General features: G+C 56.9%; 1 protein-coding gene across 3 annotated transcripts; it reads left to right on the top strand.

Moving 5' to 3' along the window:
• The first annotated feature begins 1,972 nt into the window (after positions 1-1,972).
• Positions 1,973-10,865, top strand: TBC1D24 (TBC1 domain family member 24). 3 transcript variants are annotated; one of them, XR_011485396.1, is made up of 9 exons: positions 1,973-2,944; positions 3,496-3,513; positions 4,030-4,188; positions 5,279-5,342; positions 6,298-6,393; positions 6,624-6,861; positions 7,271-7,441; positions 8,073-9,259; positions 9,678-10,865. XR_011485396.1 is itself a non-coding variant. In XM_020897509.2 (8 exons), the coding sequence occupies exons 1-7, from the start codon at positions 1,977-1,979 to the stop codon at positions 7,423-7,425; spliced, it is 1,698 nt and encodes a 565-aa protein (XP_020753168.2). In that variant the 5' UTR covers positions 1,973-1,976; the 3' UTR covers positions 7,426-7,441; positions 8,073-10,865. The 3 variants fall into 3 exon arrangements, 2 of the variants coding, with proteins under 2 accessions (XP_020753168.2, XP_070316892.1); XM_020897509.2 differs by having other exon boundaries at positions 8,073-10,865; XM_070460791.1 differs by lacking the exon at positions 3,496-3,513 and having other exon boundaries at positions 8,073-10,865.
• The last annotated feature ends 355 nt before the right edge of the window (positions 10,866-11,220 follow it).

Genomic DNA, 11,220 nt, shown 5'->3' on the forward strand with positions numbered 1-11,220 from the left:
GGAATGAAGTTCCGATGTTGCAGGGGGCAGAGATGAACAGGTGGGGCTTTTTATGATACTATAATAAGGTTACATGTCATTTTACTTACATGTGTCCAAATTCATAGAATGTATGACACCAAGACGGAATCCACGTTAATTCATAGATTCAGTGATGTGTCAGTTTAAGCTCATCAGTTGTAGCAAATGTCTCATCTATGGGGAAGGTTGATAATGTTGAGGCTATGCCTACGTGGACAGAGTATGTACTATCCTCTCAATTTTGCTGTGGACCTAAAACTGCTCTAAATAATAGTCTTAAGTTTTAAAAATGTATCTCATACATGGGCTTCCCTGATAGCTCAGTTGGTACAGAATCTGCCTGCAATGCAGGAGACCCCAGTTTGATTCCTGGGTTGGGAAGATCCACTAGAGAAGGATAGTCTACCCACTCCAGTATTCTTGGGCTTCCTTTGTGGCCCAGGTGGTAAAGAATCCGTGTGGAATGCGGGAGACCTGGGTTCAATCCCTGGGTTGGGAAGATCCCCTGGAGAAGAAGGGAAAGGCTACCCATTCCAGTATTCTGATCTGGAGAATTCCATGGACTACAGTCCATGGGGTTGCAAAGAGCTGGACACAACTGAGCGACTTTCACGTTCACTTTCACATTCTCATACATGCTGTCAACATTGATGAACCTTGAGGACTTTATGATCAATGAAATAAGCCAGACACCAAAGGACAGATATTGTATGATTCCACTAATACGAGGTGCCTAGAGTGGTCGAATTCATAGAAAGCAGAGTGGCGGTTACCAGGGGCTGGAGGCCAGGAATTGGGAGTTGGTGTTTAATGGGTGCAGAGTTTCTGTTTGGGGAGATGAAAAAGTTCAGAGATGATGCTGTGGTGGTGCAGCCTTGTGAAGTATTGCTTGCTTTTTCTGTTTTCAGATAAATGTTCTTGATGCAAGCAAAACAGGAATGCTCTGATCACTTACCGAAGGTCACTGAGGCAAACAGCCCTTTGTGAGATCTCCGGACAGTGTACCATCCCAGGTGGAAAGGTGAGTCTGAGGTGTGTGGTTAGTACTTCTGTGCTGAGGACAGTAGCCTCTGGCAAAAACAGACATCAGATTGTGGTAGACATCTGAGCAGTAGACTTCCTTCTTGCTGTCCATGTGCAGCTGGAGTTTCAAATAGCACCTGTTACCCGTTTTTTAAAAAAACATCTACAGGAATCTCCATAGATGCCCATAATGGAGAGACGGTACCAAATCCCCCAATACCTCCGGCTCATTTGGTTCCAGAAACTTCTGATTCTGAAGCTGTGACACCTTCCATTTATTTCTCCACCTTCATGTCTTCTTCCCACCAGTGACTCTTCTGTGGAATGCCTGCCTGCAGCGTAGCTGCTATTTTTAGAAAGTTAAGAGCCAGTATCCAGGTTCCAGGCCATCGACCGTGGGGCAGAGTAGGTCTGTGTCCTGCTCATGACACACGGCCGGGCAGAGGCTGTGAGCCTGTGTGAGCTGGGACGCAGCGTCTGGTGACCTCCCGGGGTCTTCGGGACCAGCGGCTCCTTTCAGAGGCCCCCAGGCTGCAAAGGGAAGAGTGAGGGCCAGGCAGGCCACCAGCCCTGAGCAAAGAGGTGTTTACTGCTGAGTCAGCCTCTCAAAGCCTTTTCTCATGACCCAGAGCCTGTGTGACCTCTCCCAGTACCCGCTGAAGCCCTATGAAAAGAAGTTATGCTCCAGAGCTTGTAGTGAATTCTCAAGAATATCCACTTATCTTAAAGGGAAGCCCTACTGATAACTTTGTAGAAAGATTAAAACAGACATTTTTAAAAAAAACGTAAACCTTCATGCCACACACATTATTAAGCATGGTTTTTAATCCTGCAGGGCATGGAATGGCAGACAGGTTAGCCAAGAAGCCTCAGAGAAGGTGCCGGTGGATGTAGCTGCCCTTTGCCCCCTCCCGCCCCCCGCTGCGCCCTGCATGATGAACCCCCCAGCCTACAGCTGCTTTGTGGACAGAGACAAGATGGACTCGGCCATCCCGGACCTGGGGCCCAAGGAGCTGAGCTGCATGGAGCTGCCGGAGCTGAAGCAGCTGGCGCGCCAGGGCTACTGGGCCCGCAGCTACGCCCTGCGGGGGCAGGTGTACCAGCGCCTGATCCGGGACATCCCCTGCCGCACGGTCACCCCTGATGCCAGCGTGTACAGAGACATCGTCGGCAAGATCGTGGGCAAGCACAGCAGCACCAGCCTGCCCCTGCCCGAGTTTGTGGACAACACGCAGGTGCCCAGCTATTGCCTGAACTCGAAGGGCGAGGGCGCTGTGCGCAAGATCCTGCTGTGCATCAGCAACCAGTTCCCCGACGTCTCCTTCTGCCCCGCGCTGCCCGCGGTCGTGGCTCTGCTGTTGCACTACAGTGCCGATGAGGCCGAGTGCTTCGAGAAGGCTTGCCGCATCCTGGCCTGCAAGGACCCCAGCAGGAAGCTGGTAGACCAGAGCTTCCTGGCCTTCGAGTCTTCCTGCATGACGTTTGGGGACCTGGTGAACAAGTACTGCCAGGCGGCCCACCAGCTGATGGTGGCCGTGTCAGAGGACGTCCTGCAGGTGTACGCGGACTGGCAGCGCTGGCTCTTCGGGGAGCTGCCCCTCAGCTACTTCGCCCGTGTCTTTGACGTCTTCCTGGTGGAGGGTTACAAGGTGCTGTACCGCGTGGCGCTGGCCATCCTCAAGTTCTTCCACAAGGTGAGGGCGGGGCAGCCGCTCGAGTCAGACAATGTGAAGCAGGACATCCGCACCTTCGTCAGGGACATCGCCAAGACCGTATCTCCCGAGAAACTGCTGGAGAAGGCGTTTGCCATCCGCCTCTTCTCTCGGAAGGAGATTCAGCTCCTGCAGATGGCCAATGAAAAAGCTCTGAAGCAGAAGGGCATCACCGTCAAGCAGAAGAGGTAGGCAGGCCACTGGGGCCACCTCTGGGGCCCGGATGGGGTGGGGCCTGTGAGGAAGCATCCTGGGGGCTTGGTGCCTGAGCTCGACCGACCGCTGGCTGGTAAGCCCTCCGTGCGCATACAGAAAACCACCAGCCAGGAGACAGGGCCTGTCTGGTGCAGCTGCAGGCAGGCAAGGCAGCTGTGGGTGCGGGGCCCTGTGGACGAGACAGAGGCTGGAGCCAACGGTGGTGCCCGTGGGCCCAGGAGGGAGCCAGGCTGGCCTCCCTGGGTCACTGTGGAGCCGCTCTTGATGCCCACCCCTCAGCTCCGGGTTCCCATCCTGGTAGCCCCCCGTCCCGAGCACAGCCACCTGGGGAGCCAGCCTGGGGAGGGCCCATGTGTGCTGAGACCTCAGCGGCTGTTGTTGTGCCCCATCTATAGGTGTGGAAGCCTTTCTCGTGGGCCAAAGGCAGGCGTGTCCTGGGTGTTAGTACTTGCCACTAACCTCTCCTTGTCTGTTTTATTTTTCTTCCTGTTCTCCGTGTCCATTGCTTCCTCCTGTTTTTCAGTGTTTCACTTTCTAAAAGGTAGGTCTGGAAACCGTGTCTCCACACCTGGCTTCTCTCTGTCTTCCGGCCTGGCTGCTTGCTCCAGCTCTCAGGGCTGGCTTCAGCAGTGCTGCCCCAGAGCCTGGCTGATGTTCAGGCCTGTCTGTCTGTCTGCCTATTGGTGCTTGGCTTGCCGGCGTTCATGCCTGTCTGTCTGTCTATCTGCTGTCGGTGCTTGGCTGGCCTGGAAACATTGTCTTGCCAGAGCTGACTCTCTCTGTCCCCGTTTCTTAGAGAAAGGGGGCTTTCGTTCTCGTCCCCGGGCTGGGCTCTGTCCCCTCTGTAGCAGGGTGGGAGTGGGACTCCAGGGCTAGCTCCACCCCGTGCCCTCCTGAGGGCCTCTGAGGCCCCTACCAGGCTCTGACCTGGCTCCGCAGGTAAGAAGTTCCCTCCAGGCTGAGCTCCCATGAGAGGCTCACCCCTCCCGGGAGGGGGCAGAGTGCATGGCTGGGGCTGGGGCTGCAGCTCTGCTCTGACCTCTGCCCGCTCCCTCAGGCAGTTCGTGCACCTGGCCGTTCATGCAGACAACTTCCACTCAGAGATCGTTGGTGTGAAGGAGATGAGAGACATCTGGTCGTGGGTCCCTGAGCGGTTCGCCCTTTGCCAGCCCCTCCTGCTCTTCTCCTCACTGCAGCATGGGTACAGCCTGACCAGGTAACGCCCCGGAGGCAGGGCCCTGGGCCTGCCCCCTTGAGGTGCTGAGGTCTGGATGCCAAGGGCCAGACGGAGCAGAAGGGATGGGGCTGCCCATCGTCTCGTCCTGCCTGCACGTCCTGGAGGCCAGAGGCCTCCTGCAGACACAGGTGCCTGGGCAAGGCCCTGCTTCTTCCTGGGGCCTAGACTTGGGAGCCCCCCTTCTGAGCATCTCTCACTCCAGGGCCACCCCCACTGCAGGGGTTAGGGTTAAGGTCATTGCAGCACCTGCGGGGCTCCGCGGCCTCACACAGGTGTGGTGGTGATCAGGCGCAGGCTCCCCTGCCCTCGAGCTTACAGAATGTCAGGACAACTCGAGGCGGCCGGCCTTGGGTACTGCTCTTCCACCCCCATTTCACCAGTCCACACCAGGTCCGTCTTGGCCCTGTGGGCTGTGCTGGGCCCTGCCCAGTGTCCAGGGGATTCTGGGAGGCTTCCCCCGAGGCACCCTGGGAGCCTCAGATGGCTTCTGACCCACGCTCTGTCTTGGGTCACGGGCGATGCAGACGGAGGGGCCCAATCCACATGGCAGACACCGTTGAGCGCCACCTGCATATTCTGGCATAGCCAGCCCCCCCTGTGTGGTGTGGGAGGCCCATGGAGGGACGTTGGCCAAGCCCTGGGCACCTGTGCTGGCACAGCGGTGGCCTCAGGCCTCCTCCTGGCTCCCCGGTGCTGCCAGTGCCCAAGAACGCTCCAAGCTTTCCCAGGGCACAGACCTGTTCCTCTGGTTCTGGCTTCCCCAAAGCTCTTGGCACGTGGCTGTCTGCTAGGGGCCATCTGCCCTGCCGCTTCTTCTCCAGGCACATCAGGGCAGAGTGTCCAGGGCTCTGACTGCTTGGCCTGTGGCCTCCTGGCTGGGGCTCCCCGTTGGCAGAAGCGCCCAAGCCCAGGCATTGCCATCCAAGCCATGTGCCTGGTTCCCAGGAGAGGAGGACAGGCAGGTGTCAGGTCCGTCTGCCCACCCTGGGCAGCCAGGGTCAGCAGCGGCTGGGGGGAGGCAGCCAGGGAAGGGGCCTGTCAGAATGGCCAGGCCATTCTCTGCCCCCAGGTTCTACTTCCAGTGTGAAGGACGAGAGCCCACTGTTCTGCTGATCAAGACTACACAGAAGGAGGTAAGGACCAGCCAGGGAGACCCTGGCTCCTGGCCTCTTGGGAGGGTGGGTGTTCCCTGGTAGCCCCCACCCAGGTTTCCTGGGCTTAGGCGTGCAGAGCAGGGCTTGCCCTCCACAGAGAGGTAAATCTAGCCTCCTTACATGACCCCCCAAGTTCCCAGGGCCTCCGTTTCCCCTGGGGTCCAGACCCCCAGCCTGACTGGCCCGGCAGTCTAGAGGAACTTTGCAGAAATGCTGGCTAAGCGAGGTCCCACGTCCTCCTGCAGTAGTCTGCCGGCGCCTTCCCCTCCTCCACCCCAGCAGGTAGTTCTCAGAGCCTTGTTCTCTGCAGTGGCTGTCATCTGGAATGTACTTAAGGTGTCTAGAAAAATGAGCGCCTCCATCCTGGAGCGCCTGTGTGCTGTGGTGGCTCCCAGACGCCCAGCTGCATCTGCGGGACTGTCTCCTCAGCCTCAGACCCTGCGTCCGGCTCCCCGGAGGAGCCCGGGTGTCTGTTACAGCAGGTGGCCCAAGTGTCAGATACCTCCGTAACCACTCGGAGGAGTGACTCTAATGGTGAAATCAAGTACTTTGCTGGCTGATAGGAGGCCTGGGGAGTGTTTCCTGAGCAGGTGCCTCCTGGAAGCTCCCATCTGAGGGGCCTCCCTGGGCTGATGCCCATAGTTGGGATGTGGACATGGGCTTGTCCCCAGGCTTCCGGGCCCAGGGGGAAAATGGAAGTACCCCAGGAGCTGGCAGCGGCCAAGGTAGCCTCCACGCCTGCTCCCTGCCGGCCCTCTCTCCGCACCCTGACCTTCCCTGGCCTTCTGATGGTCAGGGTGTGACTGTGACAACAGGTGCGGCTGTGACTACGACCCCCCAGCGGTGACTGAGCCTCGGCTCTCAGGTGCCCTGAGTGCTGGGGGGCTCCCGTGGGCGCAGCAGGTGCAGCCTCACCCTGGGCCTTCCTCCCCAGGTGTGTGGCGCCTACCTGTCAACAGACTGGAGTGAGAGAAACAAGTTTGGGGGCAAGCTGGGCTTCTTCGGGACCGGAGAATGCTTCGTGTTTAGGGTGAGTGGGCCCCCCGCGGGAGGTCACCCCCTCATGTGACCCTGCTTCCTTCCAGACATGCCTCCCCCTGTCACGCCTCCCCGTCGCCTGCTGGGGTGTGACCCTTAGAGGTGAGCTCGGAGAGCAGGCGGCCCTCTGTGGTGCGGGTCCTCTGGGCACTGGGCACCAGCGACGAGCCCTGGGGGAGAGCGGGCCCGCGGTCGAGTCCTCACACCGCCCTTTGTCCTCAGCTGCAGCCCGAGGTCCAGCGCTACGAGTGGGTGGTTATCAAACACCCAGAGCTGACCAAGCCCGCATCGCTGGAGTCCGCGTCCCTGGAGTCCGCCACCGTTTCATCCTCCCCGAGCCACTCTCTGTCCTCTGAGAGCTCCGACCGCCTCTCGCCGTTCCTGGCTACTCGGCACTTCAACCTGCCCTCCAAGACGGAGTCCCTGTTCATGGCCGGGGGCAGCGACTGCCTCATCATAGGTGGGCGCCGCCCTCCACCTCCGGCCGGCTCCTGCCTGTCCACGGTCACTTAGCTGGGAGGAGGGTACAGGGTCATGGGCGCCGAAGCCCTGGGCCAGTCCTGGCTGAGCTGGGTGGTAGGTGCCTCACCTGAGGGATAGGCAGAGCCCCCTCAATGGCAGGAAGAAGGCGGCAGATCGTTGTGGGTGGCGCAGGCACGTGGGCAGCATGGGGACCTGAGGCTGCGTGCTGGGGGATGGGGCACAGGTTGCCGTAGAAAGCAGCCCTGTGGTTTTACAGAGGCCTGTGGCAGGGCTGGACAAGGCCAGCCCAAGACTCGCCTGGTCTGAAGGGAGTGGCTCAGGAGCAGGAGGAGGGTCCCCCGGGGCAGCACTCGACGGCGGGCAGCCACTGACCGAGCGTCCCGCAGGTGGAGGGGGCGGCCAGGCGCTGTACATCGACGGGGACCTGAACCGGGGCCGCACGGGCCACTGCGACACTTTCAACAACCAGCCTCTCTGCTCTGAGAACTTCCTTATCGCTGCTGTGGAGGCCTGGGGCTTCCAGGACCCTGACATCCAGTGACGGCCATGAGCCAATGGTGACCAAGCTGCCGCTGCCGGGGCGGGAGTGGGTGGTAGCTGGGCCCCCCTCAGGGAGGTGGTGTTGAGTGAAGACCCCCACATGCGTGGGCACCGTCAGGGTGCAGCTGGGCACAGTGCTGGTCTAGGCAGTGGTGCCACAGCCACAGCTGGCCCTCCTGGACCTGCTGTACTTGCTACTCCTTCGCCCTGCACTCAGGCCCTGGCCGGCCTCTGGGCAGGCGTCCCGTGCGGGAGGCCGGGTCTATGGCCCCTGAGCCTCATTCCCCCGGGGTGAGAGGGTGCTGGGGCCAGCTGAGCGGGCGGGGTGAAGGAACCTGCTCAAGCGCAGGCCCGTGGCTCCCCCTGCTGGTGCCTCTGGGCATCTCTCGAGGAGGCCCTGCAGTTCCTGCCGGCCTGCGGCAGGCGGGGCCTCGGGGCTGTGGGTCCCAGGAGACCACAGGTGCCCTGTGGACTGTACCTGGTGGGCTACCACCAGGCTCTGCTAGAGCCTCTGACTCAGTTCCCTCCTCTCCGGGGCTCCTCTAGGACAGGAGCCACCGGTGAATGAGCCGCGTGCAGGGCTCCGGGCCTCTCCCCAGGGTGGGCCGAGGGCTGGAGGGGACGGTGCGTGTCCTTGTGTTTTTGCAGAGCCTGAAGCCTCTGCTGGGCCTCAGGGTAGAGTTACGCCTGGAAGGGCCCTCTGGGACAGACCCCACACCAGCCAGCAGTATTTCTGGGCCCTGCCTGGAGAAGCCTGGACCCACGGATCCTTCTGCAGCCTCCTCTTCTCCAGCTCCGGGCCTCCTCAGCTCCCCAAGCTCCCTGCTGTGGCCCCACTTGACTGCAGTGACCTGGCCCGGGGTCTCATCTGACCCCCCACACATGCTGTCTTATCCCGCCTCCCCTCACCTGGTGCCACCTGCCCTCCCAGCTCCTTCCACATGGACCTTCCTGACCCACCATCTGTGTATCCGTCTCACAGTGCCGCCTGGGCCTGCAGGGCGGCCCTCCACCTGTGACTCCCTCAGCTGGTCCTGAGGGCCTGGCCACCCAGAGGGAGGAGAGATGTGGACACTCAAGGGATCCTGCCCCCTTGGTGCCCTATGCGCCCCCACTCCAAGCCTTGTGCTCTCCCTGCGGGGCATGCATCCTCACTGCCCACCTCCTCAGATCTCCACTGAGCCCGGCCACAGTGATATGGAAGGACACACCAGGAACCCTGTGTGGCTTTGGGCAGGCCAGTGAACCTGTCTGGAACTCAGTTTCCCCAACTGTAAAATGGGCCGTTCACGCTGTGCTGCAGTCCCTGCAGGGCTGCTGAGAGGCCTGCAGAGGGGAGAGGTGCTGGGGGTGGGGGGCAGCTTCCTCCCCAGACACCACAGCCCTCGCTGCCCCTCCTCGAGCCCCCTCAGCCCTCACCTGTGCTTCGGTGTTCATTAATCAGCTGTGTAAACTGCAGGGATCCAAGTCTGGTTTCTTCAACCAGAGGGACCTCCCAGGGCTCACCACCCGCCCCGGCTCGCCTCCTGCTTGTCAGTCCCGGTCACAGAACATCAAAGGCCTTTTCAAAACACAGCCTTTCAGAAGCAGCTGAAGGCACACCTGAGCACCGTTTCCTGCCCCTTGGTGAACCTCCTGAGCTGTGGAGTTCTTTTCCTGCTGAGTAATTCCGCAGGATTCTCTTGAGACTGCCCCAGGCCCCCCGCCCCGCCCCAGCTCGGCAGTGGTAGCTGATGAGTCACCATTTCTGTGTCATGAGATCTTAGTGTGCATGCGAGACACTCGCTTCCCTTGAGTTTCGTGTCTTCTCCCTAACTTTTCTGCTAAACTAAAAGGTATGTGTGATTATTATCTTCAGGTTTTTATTCTGATTACTGTCCTTGTTATCTGATATTTGGTCTTCCCAAATAGAGTGTAATTTATTTTGTTGACATTCTCTGTTATTTCTTCTTGATTACTATTAGTGTTTTCTGTTAAAAATTAGCCAAAGTTTTATGGAATTGCAGAGTGAATTATCATTTGTTTTTCTAGAAACATTTGAAAATGTATTTTAAGAAAAAAATTGAACATAGTTTAAACCAGTTCATTATCAAAGTAGACTGTATGCATTTAAGGCTTTAGAAAATCAGTTTTCCTAAAACAGCTTATATTACAAGAGTAAGTCCGTTGTATTTTATGAGTTTTTCCATTTTAATTATTGAATTAAAATAAGTATTCAATTTTCCCTATTTTTATACATTCTTTTTTTTTTAGTTTTTCAGGACAACTTGTTTTAGAAAATTCTGAAGATTTCACAAGGTCTTCAAATTTATGAATTTCCTGAAGCCACAGAGCCCTTATAATAATCTCCTTACATACCTTATATTTAGGAGATTCAGTTTTTGTCGCTTTATTTTGAAATAATTTTAGACCTACAGAGGAGTTTCATGGAGGGTATAGAGCTCCCACCCCACCCCCGCCCACTCCCAGATCATTTATGAAACCCGAGAAATGAACATTAGTACTCACTGGAAACTTAAACTGCAGTCTGTATTCAGATTCCCTGTTTTTCTGTAGTGATTTTTGTTGCAGGAACAGATCTAATCTTCACAACTGTTTATTTTCCCACATTTTAATTAAATTCTGAATGTCATCAAATTCACCCAACACTGATTTTAGAAACACATTTCCATAATGAGGCCATCCAGGACTGTGTCACACGTGTTCCCACATCCCGACTGTCCTCCCCATGTCCTGTTTGCACAGAGAGGTCACCAGATCAGGCAGGAGTGCCGGGCACACCATGAAGTGCCTCACCCGACATCGTCAAGTTTGGCAGAAAGGAAAGCATATGCATTTTTTAAAACAACCTGTTGTGGAAAAGGAGTTTATGTTCTTTGTTATATCCGTGTCAGACTGTGCTCAGAGTTAGGTGCAGGTCACGTGGCTTGTGACTGGCGCTGAAATGCCTCCCACGTGTGCAGACCACTCGTTTCACCCGACCATGGGGAATTCATCCACACTGTGCCTGGGGCCAAGGAAGCAGAGTCAGCAGACACATACTGTGACAAGGGACACACCAGCTAACAAAAGCTGCCACCTTGGATCACTGAAGCCCAGGACTGGCCACTCCATCAGGCTCCCCATCAGACATGACCCTGGTCAGGGGAGCCTGCAGGCCCGATCCCGTCCAGGGCCGAGCCCGTGCTGTCCCCATCCCTGTCTCTATCTTCACGCAGAGACACAGCCCTCCCCTGTTCTGTTTCACACTGAAGCACCTTGACTGGCAAAGGACACGTCAGAAGTTTACAAGCTAAAGAGGGAAAAGAAGGAAGAATTGTGTGAATAATTTCACCCTCTTATTGTCGTGTAGCATGGTCGTTGGCTGAAAAATGGATTACTGGACTGACAATCTGGAGCATTTCAATGAATGTAATAAAGAATTCCCAGGACCTGTGAAAATATGTGTGGTGATCAAATGTGGCAGTGAAGCAAAAATCCAACTTTGGAAAAAGTAAAAACAAGTGATTCAGTGATATGTTTTGTCAATGTTAATTCTGAGCCCTAAATAAAGTTAACGAGAACAAATGGATCAACATCTCTGTGAAGTATTTGATACAAGAACATTTCAGAAGGATGGGAGTTCCTGAAGGAGGCACTAGAGGTGACCATGATGGACAAGGAGAAGTTTCTCCATCGCCAAGGAAGATACCCTGCAGTGCTGGGTGGTGCCAGCCGAGGCTTCCCCTGACAGATCTTGTTCGTGGCTCCCGGCACATGGACATGCTCCGTAAGTGTGAGGAATGGCCATCGGGAA

The sequence above is a fragment of the Odocoileus virginianus genome, chromosome 33, assembly GCF_023699985.2.
Source record: "Odocoileus virginianus isolate 20LAN1187 ecotype Illinois chromosome 33, Ovbor_1.2, whole genome shotgun sequence".
NCBI classification, from domain to species: Eukaryota; Metazoa; Chordata; class Mammalia; order Artiodactyla; family Cervidae; genus Odocoileus; species Odocoileus virginianus.